The sequence below is a fragment of the Mytilus californianus genome, unplaced genomic scaffold, assembly GCF_021869535.1.
Source record: "Mytilus californianus isolate M0D057914Y unplaced genomic scaffold, xbMytCali1.0.p SCAF_9, whole genome shotgun sequence".
In the NCBI taxonomy this organism is placed as follows: domain Eukaryota; kingdom Metazoa; phylum Mollusca; class Bivalvia; order Mytilida; family Mytilidae; genus Mytilus; species Mytilus californianus.
Window position 1 is genome coordinate 51,029,006 of NW_026262745.1, and position 19,204 is coordinate 51,048,209.

General features: G+C 33.8%; 1 protein-coding gene across 3 annotated transcripts in view; it reads right to left on the reverse strand.

Annotated features, from left to right (window-relative positions):
* Positions 1-2,464: 2,464 nt before the first annotated feature.
* LOC127715984 (uncharacterized) overlaps positions 2,465-19,204 on the reverse strand; it is a 55,116-nt gene continuing 38,376 nt past the window's right edge. For 2 of the 3 annotated variants that reach the window (XM_052222087.1, XM_052222086.1), the window contains 6 exons: positions 19,050-19,178; positions 15,097-15,213; positions 13,683-13,778; positions 7,786-7,914; positions 6,659-6,760; positions 2,465-3,061 (listed from right to left, as the gene is read on the reverse strand). In XM_052222087.1, coding sequence (XP_052078047.1) covers positions 2,853-3,061; positions 6,659-6,760; positions 7,786-7,914; positions 13,683-13,778; positions 15,097-15,213; positions 19,050-19,178 — 782 coding nt within the window. In that variant the 3' untranslated portion in view covers positions 2,465-2,852. The remainder of the gene's footprint in view (positions 3,062-6,658; positions 6,761-7,785; positions 7,915-13,682; positions 13,779-15,096; positions 15,214-19,049; positions 19,179-19,204) is intronic. The other variant, XM_052222088.1, reaches the window with a different exon arrangement.

Consider the following 19,204-nt stretch of genomic DNA (forward strand, 5'->3'; position numbering starts at 1 on the left):
CCTTAAGTGTTACCCTTGTCCGTCTGTACGTCCGTCCGTACGTACGTCCCGAAATTGGTTTCCGTTCTCTAACTTTAGTTTGCCTCAACCAAATGTGCCCAAAGGACTCTGGTACACTGTACTACAACTACAAAGAATTTTTCACAATCATACTACAGGCCCTCATCGACGCAGACTACAAGTTCATATATGTCAGTGTTGGTTCTAATGGAAGTGCGTCCGACCCCTAGCTCTTCAACCAATCTGAATTAAGGACTTTGTTTGAGGATAACAACCTGGGTATGCCACGCCGTCATCTTACTCACAGCCCGGCGATGACAAAAACAACCAATACTTCTTGATTGGAGATGATACTTTCCCACTGAGAACCTGGATGATGAACCCATACTCCAAACGTAACCTAACCGACGAAGAGCGCATATTCAGTTATAGTTTATTCTTTAATAACAAAGTAAGGAACTGCCTTTAGCAAAATTAAGTAAGTTAAAAAATATCTTAATCCTAACGTATATCTTTTGCTGTTTGAGGGTATCAATTTATCATTTTTTTTTCAAAACAATTTTTTCATCATGGTATTCCCTTTTTAGTCTGTACCGTTACTGATGAATTGCAAAAGAGAAGCAATTGTATTGATTTTTGATATAACAACGAAATTGCAATTGTTTTATTGTTATTAATTTGCCAAAAAAAATCATTTAATTATAATCACACATTTTGTTTTTACTTTGCAGACTTTCCCGTGCAAGGAGAGTGGTGTAAAACATATTTGGTATTCTTGCCATGCGGTTTCAAAGCCTGCTTGAATCAGTCTCCAGAAACCATTAATTTCATCATTCTTGCATGTATTACACAGCATAATCTTCACAGAAATTGGAATCCTTCTATCGTACGCCAGGCCATCGACCATGAGGATGAGCACAATCAATTACAACCTGGTGAATGGCGTCAGGGAAGGCAGATGGCAGATGGTGATCATACCCATGGAAGGAATGCTGTGACATACGCTGAGGTCCGTCTTAGAGACTATCTTAAGAACTATTTCAATTCACTAGCAAGTTCTGAAAGAGAGTACTTATTTAGTTCAGCAGGGTAATTATGCAGTTACTTGTAGTTTCACCGTGAAACCGCCGATGTAGATATTGTTGTAAGACGTCTTGTTCTCATGTGTTATAAAATTGCCAAGATTGTTTAAAAATAAAGGTAATTATGTTCTGCTTTATTCAAAAGTTTAACGTTAGCTTTGGTATATTTTTTGTCTTTTTTGCGTTTTAAAAAAAATGTAGTTTCTTGATTGCACGTTTATCTGGAGATCCTTAGAGTTAAAGAAATCCTTAAAATAATAATAATGATTATAATTTGAACCGTTTGTATTTTCTTATTTATAAAAGTAACTCTTCTTTTCTTGAAAATGACACAACCAGATGAGACTTGTCACCGAATTGGTACCTATGTTAAGCAATACGACGGGTGCAACGTGTAGTGCAGGATCTGCTTACCCTTCCGGAGCACCTGAGATTACCCTAACAAGTTATGAGAGTTAATCAGATCTGCACACCCTTTTGTAGAATCTTGTAGCAGTCATGTGAACTCGTGTATGACCGAGTAGAAATCGAAAAGTGGTCGAATTTGATCCAGTAGAGATTGGGTATTGGTCGAGTTGGTCTGGAATCAAAAACAATAGTAGTCGCAGTGATCAGGAAGCGATCGGGCATTGGTCGAGTTAATCTGAACCACAGGTGAAAGAGGATGGTGTTGGTCGGGGAGCGATCGGATATTAGTCGAGAAAAGGTCGAGATGATAGAGTACTGATCGGGTAAATATTTGTATTCCGATCAAACTCGATCTCTACACGATCTTTTCTCGATCAATTCGACCACTACTCGACGAATTCCCGATCTCTTCCCGAGTGATTGGCTTCTCGATCCCTACTAGAACTTTTTTGACATGTCAAAAATTGTCGGATAGAAAGTCAGAGCGATGCCGAGCAAGGTAGACCACCCCGAACATTCTTGTCGAACGAGTCAGACCAGTCTCCCGATCGCTTAATCTGTCTTGATCGGGCTTGATCGTGTTAATCTGATCGGCAGTGTGAACCTAGTTTTAAGGACTGATCAATTCAATTAACTGTCTGGCTCATCCGGTGTTCGTGGGTCACGATCGTACTGATCGTACTCAATCGTTACTATTGTTTAAGAGTTGATCAATTCAATAAAATGTCTCATTTGGTTTTCAAGGGTCACGATCCTATCATTAATAAATCACAAACATCATAACTCATTTCTTCCTATTAGTACCAACAAAACAATCAGTTTCAACTCAAAGGTTATGTGAAGACAAACTGATCTTGTAATATTTGTTCGAAAAAGGTACAGGAATTCTATTTGTGTAAGTAAAATTGTAAAACTACATTTGTTTCTAAACACTTTATTCAGTTGAATGAGTTATTATTTGTCAATTAATCTTGTTCAACTGTTTCTTAGCGTAACGATCGAGGGTTTGCGATTTTAATTGAGTTAAAGACTTATAAGTTTGAATGTCCCTTTTGTATCTTTCGCATTCCTTTGAAAAAAAAATTTCAATTGCTGCTACATTGATTCATAAATATTGATTGTTTCAAAATACAACAGGCTTGATAATGCAGAGAATAATGCTTTACTTGGTTCCAATCCATTTTGACTTTTAGTATAAATAAGAGGCACTTATACTCAAACTAAACAATCTACAATACAACAAATAGATAAAAACATTACAAAATAACTTAAAAATAAGTTAAAAAGAAACATATATTGCAGGTGTTCTGAATAATTTTTTTTCACGTTATCGTTACAATATTATACTCAAGACAAAACCAACTATTCTGTGAATATAGGTTCGTTTTCACTGTTTTGGCTTTCAGGCGGTTGATATACAGCATTCACATAACTATAATCGGCTTTCTCTGCTAATTCTGTTTTTTTCTTTAATTTGAAGACGATGAATATGACGATACAGAGCACGACTAGGCCGATACTACCGCCGACAATTGTTGATACATGTACCTTAGTTAATCCAGACGAATCATCTGAAAATATAAGAAACCGCATATATTGATAACATATACTGCTACTCATATTAATTTGTTTTACAGTAACATGGTTTGAGATGAACGTGATGACAAGTATGATGGAAAATACTAATTAAAAAAATTGACTTTCTCCTTTTTTATATATATCGTACGGTAAAATACACTTGCATTTTTTAAGTAAATAGTTCTCAATTTAATTGTTTCACCGACTAGGCTTGTATATTTTTATTTTCCCATGATAAAACATTAAAAGAATGATGATATTTTAAATATATGCATACGCCTAAAAAGTGTACAAAACAACACCAATATTAAAAAAAGGAAACATTAAATATAAGTATCTATAAATATTTCGGCTAACAGATATCCGTCATCAGTTTGATTGCCATGATGTAAAATGAATCGTATCAAACTATTCTGATTTAACTGAAACAATCTTTACAGTTATTCAATTAAAAACTAAACAACGCTTGTATAATGCTAAAATTTAAAAAATGACGTAGGTTAATTATTAACAACAGAGACTGTATAGATATGCTTCTAAAAAGGATCATCATGTGCGACATGAACTAGTACAATTCTATAATTTCACAGGCACAACGTGACTGCGTACTTATACATCCCATATTAAACTGGTATAATTCTAGATTTTCAGAGATGATGAAGGCAAAGGAATAAACCCCTTTCGAGTTATGTCCTTTACCGGAAAAGCGCGCCTTTATGACGTCATTTACCAGATAGAGGGGATTGCCTGTAACCCTGCACTATTAAAATTCATCAATCGGCTTCGTGATTGTCATTATGCAGGTAAAACTAGAAACAATGTTCCATAGGTACTTAATCACAATTCCCAAATGACAGCAGTTCTGATAAGCAATTATAAGAATTTAATTTGGCGAATAATTCGTGCAATATTGCATCATATTTTTTTCAACCACTCACTCAACATGGAAAGGAAGTGACGATGCCCCTAAACGCATGAACGATCTTCACTAAAACCAAAGTTTTTGACGGGAATGCAACGAACTCAAAAGTTGTCTATTACAACAGAGACCGCGTAGTAATACAACCCAAATCTTTCCCGAGTGAGTCTGTCTTTCCTAGACCAAGCAGTGGTGTGGTCTATGATTGTAATAGTGAGTCGATTGAGATCTGCTTTAGTATGCTCTATGGATTTCAAATGTCGACTAAGAGGAAGTTCTTGTTTGCATTCACTTCAATGGCAGTGATTTGAAGTGACTGTTAAAAGTCTGGATATTCAGTATTTGCTTGCAAGTCAGACATCGTTTGTGTCCATACACCCTCTTGTAACAGCCAAATGACAAAGAGCCTGATCTAAAGCATAGATCAACTCCACCAGCAAGTCTTTGGCGCTTTTCGGCCTACGGAAAGCTAGTACATGTGTACGGGTGGGTCGAGTAGATTTTGGAGAGTTTAGGAGAGTTTAGAATGTTTTTCGATTTCTTTCCAATTTTAGCAAATAAGGTGTTATAGCTGGTCAAATTTAGGAGTAAGTCAGCACCAACGTGATTCCCTTTAAATTGTAAATTCATCTGGACTGATGTAAGCACGAGAGAAACCTCCATTAACGGCTTTTCTCCTAAAACCTTGCGTTTTAGCTCACCAGACCACTCATTATTAGAGTTATTTCCCTTTGATGACGATTTTAACAAATTTGCAGTTTTTGCCTATTATCTTAAAAACTATGATAATAGATAGATAGAAACAATACTAAGCATAAATGACCAACAAGACAAGATCTACAAATGAGCCAAAATGACCGAAATCTTTAGAATAGTCGCTTTGGAGATATTGCCCTTTGATGATAATTTTTTTACATTTCCCCCTTTTTTTTGCTTATTATCTTGATAACTATAATAGATAATTGGAAACTTTGAATAGGAAAAAAATATCAGCAGGATAAGATCTACAAATATGTCAACTTTACTGAAATTGTCAGTTGACTCTTAATAGAGTTGTTCCCCTTTAATATTGAATATAGTTTCTGTGACCGCGAAGTTCTAATAATCGACTTTTTGCAATTTCATTGGTTGAGCAAATCCGCTTTTTTCGGATGGCCTGACTGTAGGGAGTGCTCTTGGTGCAATGTTTAGAATGTTTAGGTTTAACTATGGGGAGAAAGATGTTGATGTTTGTCTATGGGCTTGCATAGAGGCAGAGATTTGGATGAGCGTCATTGGTATATTGAATGGACACAATGAGTTCTTGCTCAGTATTATCCCACTTCATGTCAATATCTTCGATAAATCGGAAACAAAAGGGAGGTTGATAATGAGAAGAATTGACAATCTGTGTGCTAATTTGCCCATATATATGTATATATAGTTACAATCTTTACCTACAATAATCAAATACCATAACGATACATTTGAAATACTAGTATCTAACCATGTTTTAGACTGTGAGCGATTTACAGCTTTACAGATACCATCGACACCTTCTCATATAATTATACACATTGCAATGTTGATGTTTTTGTGTCGTTGAAATGCTGTCTCTTTGGCATATAGAACACACCTGATTTAATTTACACTTAACAAGTATAATACGACATCCGTAAGCTTATTGTGAAAATAGATCTATGGTTCTTGTCAATTACAAAACTTTCCCAACCCAAATATACATCTTCTGGCTTTTCCTTTTGGCATTCAGTAGAATATTTTGCCTAGCAAACCCTAAATTTTAATGTTTTTTTCTAAACAACACGTACATCTTTTTTACGATTCTAGAAAAAAAAAATTACAATCGTTGTTTTTAAAATATTTTTTGAAACAGATAGACATTTCTATATTTTAACAATTTTTGTCCAAAAAAAAATATATATTTTTTTAAGAATATACACCAAAGGTTTGGCCTCTCTTTGTTTTTCTTTATGATAAACTATTTGACGTTACATTTTTTGATAAAACGTCATTTAATGAATACGTTTTTATTTTGAAATTAAACATTGAATATTTTAATGCATCATTGCCATGTTGTACGAGTAATTTTATAGAATTCAATGCATAAGCCATTGTCAGGAAATAAACTGTCACCTGGTATACTGTTTCTGGAGTTTGTCGAAGAAATATGTCATATAATATGTATCAACATCGGGCTATTCGCATTATGGGGCCATCATACCCACTTGTTTATGCCGCATTATTGTACATAACAAGTGGTATACTCTATTGTCATTTTCAAATTCAAATGTCGAGTTTGGGGGAAAACAGTATGTTTTACTGCCTTGAATAAAACGAAAGATTTATGAACAGCCTTCATTAGGTAACGATTGGAAATAAAACACATAAAACCCGTTAGAACATGAAAACAGAAGGATCCTAACATGTGCATGAGCTGCAGCATTGTTTAAAGCAACTATAGACGCATTTATTATCGTGGATACCAATTTTCTCGGGTTGAGGAAACATGCTATTTTCGTAGATATATGAGTTCGTGGTTTTGCCCAATTCTGCGTACAAGCCTTTAGAAAAGTAACATTTTGTTGAATATCTACGTTCGTGGTTCCTCTCATATCAACGAAACCCACAAAAACGAATACACAATGAATACAAATGTATACACGGTAATTACCCATACTCCTATCTGTGCCTTTGTCTGTGTAGGACTTGGCAGTTGTATCTTCCTTTGTCCGTGTAAGATATAACTCTCCTTTGGTTTCATTAGCCTGTGTTACTAAAAAAAATATGAATGCTGAACATTACTACATTTTGAACATAAAGAAAACGGCTCCTTATAAGTACATGTATTATTATTATTATTATTATAGTGAGATTGGATATTAGAGAATTATTGATATCTGACATAACAAATGTATAAAATTATTTATATATATTCGAATAAAACATGAATAGGGATACCAGGAATCCTCCAAAAATACCACATAGCTCAACATACCACCACAACCACACCTTACTCTTCCAAAAAAAAACCCCTAGATTAACAACAACCAACAAAGCATAACATAGTCTAATTCTCGACTGTATTTTCTGTAGAAAGAGAGACAACTGTCTTTCCCTTTTGTTTACAGTTATACCGAATTGACTTTTTATGTTTACAATTGATTATTACTTTGCTTAAAATTTTAACTCTATAAAAAAAACGGAAAAAAATACAAACAAACATTGAATGAAACAAATTTCAGAATTAATAATTTAAACAAAATAACGTTATGATCAATTGAATGTTTCAAATGTCACAACAAGCTACAAATATATAAAGTTTCTGCTGTAATGACATCTAACGAAAGTATGTAAACACATATACATGTTAAATTTGTATAAATTTTAGATGAGAATGCTTCCTTTACCAGGAAAAATTACGATATTCATGTTCGTTAGGTCTTCTGAAATCACAGCTTGAAGACAAAATGAGTTACTAGTACCTGAATAAAGGTATCAAAAGATGTAATGTAATATCTTTTGACACAAAGATATGTGTTGCTTGTACAATATGAAAAATATGCAAAAGTTTTAAAGTCAAAGTACCATGACAAGCGGGTTGAACTTAATCCTCTCCATTGAAATGAAAGTCCCCATGATACAACAACTGCCTACAAAATATCAGTGACCCCCTTAAACTAACTATACATATTTTAATCATAAATTTAACAATGTTTTGACGCAACCAACGTGGATGCCGCTAACATCACACCTAAGTATCGCGTCTATTTAGCGTAAAGGTGAGAGAAAACAGCATACAAAGCGAGAGAGAGTCATTGTCTGTAGTGTTGACGTATTGACTGCCATTTGTAAATGATTCTTCATTAGATTCACTGCTCAGAGAAGTTGTCATTTGTTTACTCGGCTCTTTTCTGTATGTACTGCTGACTGAAAGTAATAAAAATAATGCTAAAAGTAAATACAAATTGACTGTTTATTATTATTTTGAATCTACTTGCATTTTTGCAAAGCGTAATTATAGAGTGGACAATTTCTCCAGTACTAATTTTTGTTGTGCGTTCCTTTGTGTTGATGTCGTTTTTGCTTATGGACTAAACGGTTGTGTTCAGATCTAAAAACGTAAATAATCTGTCATACAACTTTGGGGATATATAATTAGAGGGATTGAGAAACTTCGTGATTTTTGTTGACACTTGATTTGTTGCTTTCAATGGTTCGTGCCGATCATTTGAATTATTTAAAATTTACCATCTCTTCTTGCATTTACGAATAGTTTTGCGATCTTTATACGTTTCATGAAGATTGAAGATTTAGCTAGGTATTAAACCATGTTGAATCCACAATTAACTTCGGAAAATGCCTCGACCAAGTCAAGAAAATTACAGTTTTCAAGCCGAGTGTTTGGTTTTGTGGTCAAAATTTGTTTGTTCATCAAATACGTATTTTTTTATGATAGATAAAATATGGTCAGGAATTCGTTCAATATATCTCGCCTTATCTTATCCGTTTTTTTTTTCACTTCGTGGTTTCGATTGTGTATAAACGAACTGATATTTGCAAGAAAGAAAAACATTATAAAAGAGGGAATCAAAAACGATAAAAGAAGTTAACTCGACAACATCATGGACAAAAATACTATTAACTGTTACTGCTTAAAAAAAGGTGAGAAGAGAAGTAAAAGTATAGAAACAAATAATTAAGGGAAAATTAACAGACCAATATAAAATTATCTTTTGTGTCAATATGTTCTCTTGTATAGGTTTCAGTCACAGATTCTACTATTATAATTTCATTTGTAGTATTCGTTTGGTGAACTGTTACGGAAGCCGATAAGGGTCATTCGAAAAAAATAATTTATGTCGTAATTACGACATAGCATGTCGTAATAACGACATAACTATGTCGTAATTTCGACATAGCATGTCGTGATAACGACATCACTATGTCGTAATAACGACATCCTTATGTCGTTATAACGACATCGCTATATATATAAACAAAGAGTATGTATTATGATTGCCAAGAGACTAAATGACACAGAAATTAACAACTATAGGTCATCATAATGCCTTCAATAATGAGCAAAGCCCCCGCATAGTCAGCTATAAAAGGCCCCGAAATGACAAATGTTAAACAATTTAATTCAAACGAGAAGACTAACGGCTTTATTAATATACAAAAAATGAACAAAAAACAAATATGTAACACAGCAACAAACGACAACCACTGAATTACAGGCTTCGATCGCTATGTCATAATTACGACAACCTTAGCGTTGTCACTTTTCGAGGCGATAAAAAATTCAAAATGGTCGTCAGTGAGGGCAAAGTTTGTAGCGTAAACAAATTCATCTTTTTTTGGAGAATAATTAACACTAAATGCAATCAAGCTTAATTAAAGTTATTTACTTGCACATACTTTATAATCAAGTCAAATGAGACCCAGTTGAACAGGGGAGCGATTCAGGCTCCTTGGAGCCTCTAGTTATGTTTGGTATGTACAGATTCGTGTAAAATATGACTGCATTTCCATTGCAGATTCTGAAAAAGATGAATTTTAAGCTTTTCCAAATAAAGATTATGTTAAACTTTGGACTCCTAGTGCTCAGACCCATGGACCTATGTACCTTCATTTGTGCACAATTGCATCTTAATGGCCTACTGATGCTTGGTGCAAATTATAACTGTATTGCTACTGTTAGTTCTTAATGAGATTCTTACAGCGTCCTCCCCATTGAAGCCTGTATTAAACTTTGGACCCAAAGTTCTTTAAACCAATGTTCCCCAGGACAACTACATGTATTCCTACAAACTTAGGGGGAGGGTTAGGATCCCGTTAACATGTTTAACCCCGCCACATTCTGTATGTATGTGCCTGTCCCAAGTCAGGAGCCTGTAATTCAGTGGTTGTTACTTGTTGGTGTGTTACATATTTGTTTTTCGTTTATTTTTTTGTACATAAATTAGGCCATTAGTTTTCTCGTTTGAACTGTTTTACATTTGTTATTTCGGAGCCTTTTATAGCTGACTATGTGGTATGGGCTTTGCTCATTGTTGAAGGCTGTACGGTGACCTATAGTTGTTAATGTCTGTGTCATTTGGTTTCTTGTGGCAATCATACCACATCTTTCTTTTTTTATATTTAATCCTCATCATATAAGGATCATCCATTCTCTAAGATTGATCCAATATGGCCTGGTAGTTCTTAAGGAGAAGATTTTCAAAGCTTTTTCCATTGGGGCCTATGTTAAACTTTGGACCCCTAATAATCGAGCCTAATGGATCCCCTGACCTTCACCTATCACCTAAGGAAGTTGTGTCTCGTACTCGAAGTGGTATGCGAGCGATTGCCATCGTTTGTTGTCCGTCGTCGTCTCTCGTAAGCGTGTTTTAAAAATCTCCTTTGAAACTAATGTTCAAATTCTTTAAAAGTTAGTTTAATTTTTCCTTGTTAAATGTTTCCTTCACAAAAGGCGTGCTTTGATTTTCGATTCCTTAAAAACACAGCCGCTGTTATTAACTTGAAAAAATAGGACATAATGGTCACACATTAGTTTTTTGATAATGTCTCGAATATCGTTACATTTTTCTAAGATCTGTTGAGGGTTCATCATGACAAAATGGACCTATGCCGAAAATTTCAGAAAGATCAGTTTGACCCATACCTGAGTTGTGTTCTCTAAAACATTTTTTGGGATAGCTACATGTATTGTCATCACTTGAAGTCCGTCGATTTTGACCGGCAACCAACAGCATGGACACTGTTACTAAATAAAGGTAACAGTAGTATACCGGTGTTCAAAGGTCATAAATCGATTGAGAGAAAACAGTCCGGGTTACACACTAAAACCGAGGGAAACTTATCAACTTTAGGAGGAAAATAAACGAACAACAGGAACACTAAAACGAACAAAAATAAACCCTTAACATACATGGAACTAACTATTTGATAACAACTGTCATATTCCTGAATTGGTACAGGACATTTTAGGAACAAATGGTGGGTTGAACTTGGTTTAATGGCTAGCCAAACCTCCCGCTTTATGACAATGTTAAAAATGTCGCTGAAATGATAACACTACGTGACGGAAATACAGATCAAACACACGCAAGAACATTCATCACAGAGAAACGCACAAACAAATAATATACTACAGTGTAGTAATAGTCGCAAAACATGTAAACTGCAGAACAACAACGAACATATTTCATCAACGACAAACACCACAGGATATAAAAAAACAGTTACGCGCTTACGTAACTCACATGCAATCTCGAACTTTATGCAATTATTTCCACAATGCTATACAAATAGACCACATAGCGAAATAACAGATTTTTGCCTCGCCTGTGATGAACGTCAAAAATAACAAAACAAAGGAATTAATTTTTCGGCGACGGCGGCTAAACTTTTATCAACATTTTGTGATTTTTGTAATCTTTAATAAAAGTTTAACGGTAACTACAGACGACGACGGACGACAAGCGATTGCAATAGCACACATAGTCCTTCGGGTACTAAACACATCTTCTTGATGTGATCTACATACATGCCAAATATAAATAGAGGCTCAAAGGAGCCTGAATCGTTCACCATTTCAATGGGTCCCATTAGACTTGATCATGAAATAAAGTTCTATTATGTGCAGACATATGGAGTAACTTACTTTAATATTAATTAAGCTTGATTAAATTCAGTGGTTATCATTCTCAAAAATGAATATGTTTACGATAGGGTTTTGATACAAACTTTGCCCTCACTGGTGGCCATTTTTAACTTCGGATCAGCTAAAAACGTAAAAACTCTTTTTAAGGACCTGGATACTAGGTACACATTGTATATTAATACTAAGTTTAAACTCAGTCATTTCAGCGATCTTGAGAAGAAGATTTTGAACAATGTTTTTTTCAAAGTCCCTTGGCGGTCATGTTTTTTAACCAATGGGTAACTAAGAAACAACACTTAAATAGGACCTTATAGTGCACACGTATATCAAGTTTGATTCAATTATGATAAGTGGTTCTTAAAATAAAGATGCAAATGTTGTTTCCCATAGTGTGTCGATGCTCACAAAGTAGCAATTCTAAGGTTGTCGTTATAGATGATATAGCGATGTCGTAATTACGATATGGAAGTCGTTATAACGACATCCTTATGTTGTTATTACGACATAAGGATGTCGTTATTTCCACATAATATGTCGTTATTACGACATAGCGATGTCGTTATTTCCACATAATATGTCGTTATTTCCACATAATATGTCGTTATTACGACATAGCGATGTCGTTATTACGACATACTATGTCGTAATTACGACATAAATTAATTTTTTTGAAATCCCTTATCGGCTTCCGTAAACTGTCGTTCCCTTGTCATTGCTTAATTCACCTTCTGTAGACTGGTCTTGTGTTTCATTGTTTAATCCTAAATGTAATAAATTCATTCTTGTTTATAATATAGACTAAAAAAATAAAGGTAATGTTCAGTTTTCTAATAAATGAAGCCTTCCTCAATTATGGTGCCGGAATGTTATCCCTAATGACGACTTTGCTTTTTTAGGTACATTTTATTGTATTGAAAAAAAATGTCTCGATGTTTCTATATATATGAATAAAAATGTGAGATATTTTGATGCGTACTCTCCGAGTCGCACATAATGACCAATCATATTTATTGATACATCACATAAATATAGTTAATAAAGATTCGAGAAAAAAATGACCTAGTACGCAATTCTTTAAAGTGAGCATATGACCGATGAATCAAGTGTACAAACTGCCATTGAGACGTCAGTTTTGAATAACTTATGATATTCGTAAGTTATACTTAATCAATAACTGATTGTCATACAAATTTGTCGATGGGCACTTTACGATCTGATAGTACAGAATGAATAAAATAAGATGTCATTAAGACAGTTACTACAAAATAAAGACAACTATAAAGACAACAGAAGGTCAACTTGCAGCTTCAACAAAATAACGGTTACTAAACAATGTGTCAAAATCTATATCGACACGGTTAGAAATCACATGTCTAGAAAAGCTGCAAACAATTTAAACTAAAACTTTCAAAAATCTGCATCCGCAACAAATTATACAAAGAAGAAAAATAAGAATTTAAGATATGTCATTTAACACATTCTTACGATGTTCCTTACATGAAACTGTTTCATATTTCGATCTTTTTCCTTGATATTGACACAGATGGACAACTTTAAACTAGAATCTACGACAAAGTTGATAATTTCAAATTTCGTATTGTTAACTTTTCATTTCACATCAGATACACACCTGCTGCTTAATCGTATGATGTTAACATATCTTAATTGATATAAAATGCTCGTACATGTTTCCGTAACATTGACTTCATAATAACCTGACTTCCTGACACAAAACAAATCTTCAACAGAGCTCCAAGGAAAAACGAATAAAATCGTAATTTCATAAGTTTTACAATCACCTACACGAATTTGTTGACTGGAACAATGTCTGTGTTCCATTTCCGATAAACATTAAGACTGAGTGTGGACTGCTTGGTGGGATATGCATGTAAAACAGAAGTCGCTAACCCTAGTTGCAAATTAAAGATAACTTTGCTTAACAAATGAAAGAAAAGACGAAAACCGATGGTAAAAAACTAAGAGTATAGACAGTCAAATTTATAGTTACTTTTTGTTTCTGTTATTTTACCTGCATAGCCTTCAGTACCATATTTGGCTTTTATGACATAATTTCGAGTATACGATTGAAGAGTTGTCGTTTCCTCCGCAGTGCTATATCCGCCAACTGTTTAATCGTTAAAGAGATAGATTTAGTCTTTGTCGTTCAAAGTATTTTCAAAATTATAATTTTACATGGGGAATGGTGGTATACAGGGTTGAAAATCAAAAGTTTTTGTTAGAACTAATTTCAGAAAAAGACCAAGATTTAAAATTATCCAGAAGTTCTTTAGAATTTTTAAGAATCCACATATGGTTAATACCACTACGCGAGTAAAATAATTTTGTCGTTCAAAGTATTTTCAAAATTATAATAGAACAATAACATAATGGTATTATAATAGAAAAATAATAAAATGGTGGGATCTTTAAAAGTACAGAGCCACGTCATATGTACCAAAGAAACATATAAAGTCACACGTACAAAACAAACCAGCAAAGATGAAAGATAATACAAACACATTGACGGGATGTTTAAGTACCGAGCCACGTCAAATAAATATCACAGAAAACAGACCTAACAGTAAAAGTGATATTAATAATAGAACAAAGACAAATAAAAGAACAATATAACACGTTATTAAGATGATAAGCAACGTCAGTACGCAGAATTGGAAATGGGAAACAATCGGATTTCAAATGCAAACAAAACAAAACGTATCTGATAGTTGTCAAAATCTTGACATTTTAAATGTACTTAGAGTGTAGAATGGCAATTTTATAGTCGATTGTATTTTTAACTTTGTCGTAAATTAACTCTGATTTGAATGTTCTCAATGGATTTATGAGATAAACATCTGTAAATTATTCTTTAACGGATGACCTGAAATCTTCCAATCATACACTCTTAGTGCACGTCAAATCTTCGGATTTGACAATCAGATATATTATTTTTTTAAAAGAACACTCGACTGCAGAATTCTGAAACGGTCTTAAGATCTAACCTGGTCAAAATCACGCGTTCTTTAATTTGTTGTTCGTAAATTTATAAACAAACGTGCTTTTAGTGCGAAATAAAGAGAACATGATAGACTGTTCTTGTTAACAAAGTAAGAGAAAGAAATTGTATTTAAAAACTGAGAGAACAATACAGAACAGTCAAATTTAAAATTATTTTATGTTTCTGTTATTTCACCTGCATATCTTTTAGTCAGGGATTTGGTTTCACAATCACCTACACGAATTTGTTGACTGGAACAATGTCTCGAGTCCCATTTCCAATTGTACATTAAGACTGAGTGTTGACTGCTTGGTGGGTGATGCATGTAAAATATAAGTCGCTAACTCTGGTTGCAAATTAAAGATAACTTTGCTTAACAAATGAAAGAAAAGACGAAAACCGATGGTGAAACACTAAGAGTATAGACAGTCAAATTTATAGTTACTTTTTGTTTCTGTTATTTTACCCGCATAGCCTTCAGTACCATATTTGGCTTTTATGACATCATTTCGAGTATACGATTGAAGAGTTGTCGTTTCCTCCACAGTGCTATATCCGCCAACTGTTTAATCATTAAAGAGATAGATTTAGTCTTTTATATGTCATTAATTAATGGCATATAGGAAAGGTTCAGTTTCTATGTAATGAAACAAAAGTTACAAAAAGTTCGAGGAATAACTCAATGATATTATTCTTTAAAGTATATATTTGGTTAATGAACCAACCAAGAACACAGACTGCCATTTAGACATCGACATTGACTAATTGAACCTGTATCAATAACTGACTGTCTTTTCTGTCATTTGCCACTTCTCGATATGTTCAAAAAATATTAATTAAAGGAGATATGGAGCACACAATAATAAGACAGTAACCGAACAACACAAACACCCAAAAGACAACAGAATGTCAACTTGTAATTTCAACAAAACACTGGTTTCTAAACAATAAGTCCAGCTCTATATCAATAGTGTTAGAAAGACGAGTCTATAAAAGGTGTAAACAATTTAAACTTAAACTTTGAAAACCAAACGGAGAGAATCGCACGGACTTTCAATGGAGCGATTAAGATGCGTCGACAGGTAAAACTAATTGTATCTGTTTATGTTCATGTTTTTGTTTTTTTAAGAACAAAGGACATGCTAGACAATTTTACAAATACAGTTTATCAGCCGCACATATTCATGCGACTGTCAAACATTCTACCGATGTTCAAATCGCAGACATCTATTAAGAACAAAGCAAGTTTTAAACCAAAACTGGTAGAATCGTATGAACTTCAAAAAAAGCAAATCCGGGTGTTTCGACAAGATAATCAACGACTAATATGCATGCATCATCCGACATGCGAATCCACACTTAGTGAAAATGTTTAAATTGGGAGTGGGAAAGATTCAAATGCCAGCAAAACAGGGACTATCTAATAAATGTTTATATCTTGACATTGTAAATGCACTTAGAGTTTAGGATGGCAATTTTATTACTGAATGTATTTTTATGTCGTAAATTAACTCTGATTTGGATGTCCTCAATGGATTAGAGAATAAAATAGAGAATGGAAACGGGGAATGTGTCAAAGAGACAACAACCCGACCAAAGAGTAAAAAACACAGCCGAAGGCCACCAATGGGTCTTCAACGCAGCGAGAAAATCCCTCACCCGGAGGTGGTCCTCAGCTGGCCCCTAAACAAATATGTGTACTAGTTCCGTGAAAATGGACGTCATACTAAACTCTAAACATATAAATGAACTAAAATTAAAAACCATACAAGACTAACAAAGGCCAGAGGCTCCTGACTTGGAACAGGCCCAAAAATGGGGCAGGGTTAAACATGTTTATTGAGATCTCAACCATCCCCCTATACCTCTAGAAAATGTAGACTAAACAAACACACAGCACTACGTGCATAACATCTGTATACTACCCTTTAATGGATGACTTGAAATCTTCCCATCATTCACTCTTAGTGCACGTACAATTGTTGAATTCAGAGTTTTGAAACGGTCTTAAGATCTTACAATGCCAAAATGACGCGTTCTTAAATTTGTTGTTCGTAAATATATAAACGGACGTTTTAGTGCAAAAAAAAGAGAACATGATGGATTGTTTTTGCTTGTCAAAAGTAAGAGAAACATATGGTATAAACAAAATGAGAGAACAATACAGAACAGTCAAATATAAAATTATTTTATGTTTCTGAAAATTCACCTGCATTACCTTCAGTCACATATTTTTTTTTCATATTTTCATGTGTAGCATACGATTGAAGAGTTCTCGTTTTCTTTACAGTGCTATGTCCTACCTCTGTAGACATATCTTGTGTTGCATTGTTGAATCCTAACAGAAGATAAATTCGTTTTATATAAATAATAGTTAATAGCATGAAGGAAATGTTCAGCTGCTTAGAATGAAGCAAAAAAGGATAAACAAAAATACCGACCTCCAGGGTAAATTAAAAAAAGGGGAAATCCATAAAAACTGACAAAACCAAATGCTCGACTATATACACAAACGGCGGATCGAATGGAAAACAACTGTCAAATTCCTGACTTGGCACATGCATTTTCAGGAGAAATTACAAAATTTACAAAAACCTAGAAAAATACCGACTGACGTAATTTGTTTAAGTATGATTCTCACTGAACCACATAGGTACAAAGACTGTCATTTAGACGTCGACATTGGATAATTGGTGATATTCCTAAACTGGACAAAGGCAAGAAGATGTGTCTAAACAAGATGTAACCAACTGAATCAAAATGTTCAAAGATCTGCAATCCGTAACCAATTTTCTAGATAAGAAAAATAAAAAAGATTGCTATGACAAACGATTCTCTTTGACGATGTTTGACTTGGAACTACGCCATATTTTGATCTTTTCCTTGACATTAACACAGTTTGAAGACTACAAACTAAAACCTATGACAAGCATGATGATTTCGGCATTTTTGTTGTTTTACTTTTTTCCAATCGTCAAATTCCAATTTATTAGAGGTAACATACCATCTGCATAATCCTATTGGATGAACATCTTTGAATTGATCAATATTGCTCGTGCATGTGCAAATTATATTGACTGCATTTACAAAGGTGTGTTCTTTTCAGAAAACGTGTGTAGGAGAAGAAATCAAATTAAAATTTCATAAATTTTACGGTCATCATTACGAATTTGTTGAACCGATACGAAATTTGGTTTGTATGTTCTTAATTGGTTTTTGATATTTAAACATAGGAAATATACTGTTAACTCAAATTTAGGACAAACACACGAACATGGATGATACACTTTTTTTCTTAAATTGTCAACCCTACCTTGATATATCTCGAAGATTGGGCTTAACAAATGTACATAAACAATGATTGCAAATCAATACTAACAAGAAAAACACAACTCTATAATAAGGTTGCTATCAATAACCATACTCAAAGTAATAGGAAAACGGTATTTCATCATATTTTTCTTTTCGGAGAAATTGAGTTCAGAATTAAGATCGTACTTGGTCCAAAAAAGCAGTCTGAAAGAAACTTTTGATCAAATTCTAAACAAACATTTTATTGATTGATTGTTATCAAAGATGAAAGAGAAGAAAACAGGATAGAAAGTACTGTAGTAGTATTTTTTTTTAAATAGTCGTCTGATCAGTAAAATAACCGATAGTGTCTTATTTTCGCTTTTAACATTTTGACTGAGTATAGATTCACATATCGGTCGAAATACTCATAGTAGAATGTGCTTACCCTGTCGATGCACCATCTCTCGTTCTGTTCATTCAATTTTCAGTTTTATTTTCATTTGTATGTTTTTTATACATTGATAAAATTTCAACATCGTTAAGCTCTTGTTGCCTCAAATTTTGGAAAGACACATAAATATGTGTCTGGTTATAAATCTTTTTTCGATTACTCTTTCTTTTTTATCCCCGCGATACAACTAAAGCGACAAAGATAAAACATGAAATAAATATCGGTACTAACAGGAAAAATTTCAATACTAAAATATGGTTTCAATACATAAAGAAATCATAAACATAACTGCATGCAAACAAAATTATAGGGAAACGGTATCATGACGTTTTTTGAAGCAAGCGCAAGCTCAAAGCACTTGATGGATTTACTGATAAATGTCCGGATTGTGACAATCGGAGATGATTGTTTTTATTGAAGCAGCTGAGTTCAGAATTTAAAAATGTCCCCATGATCGATATAGGTCAAAATGAAGAGTTCTAAAATTGACTGTGGATAACATTGCAAACAGACGTGTTTTGTTTCAAACTAAAGATCGTCTGATTGGTTGCTGGTTCTCAAGTTACCAAAGATGAAAAAGAATAAAAAGAATGGAGAGAAAAAACCTAAAAAATCGTCCTATTTCAAATTATCTTTTGTTTCAGTAATGTTACCTGCATAGCCTTCAGTCACAGATCTGGCCTTTATGTCTTCATTTGTACTATAAATTTGGTGAACTGTCGTTTCATCGAGAGTGCTTAATCCTTCGTTCACAAATCGATTTTTTGTTTCGTTGTTTACTCCTGAAAGAGATCAACTTATCATTTCA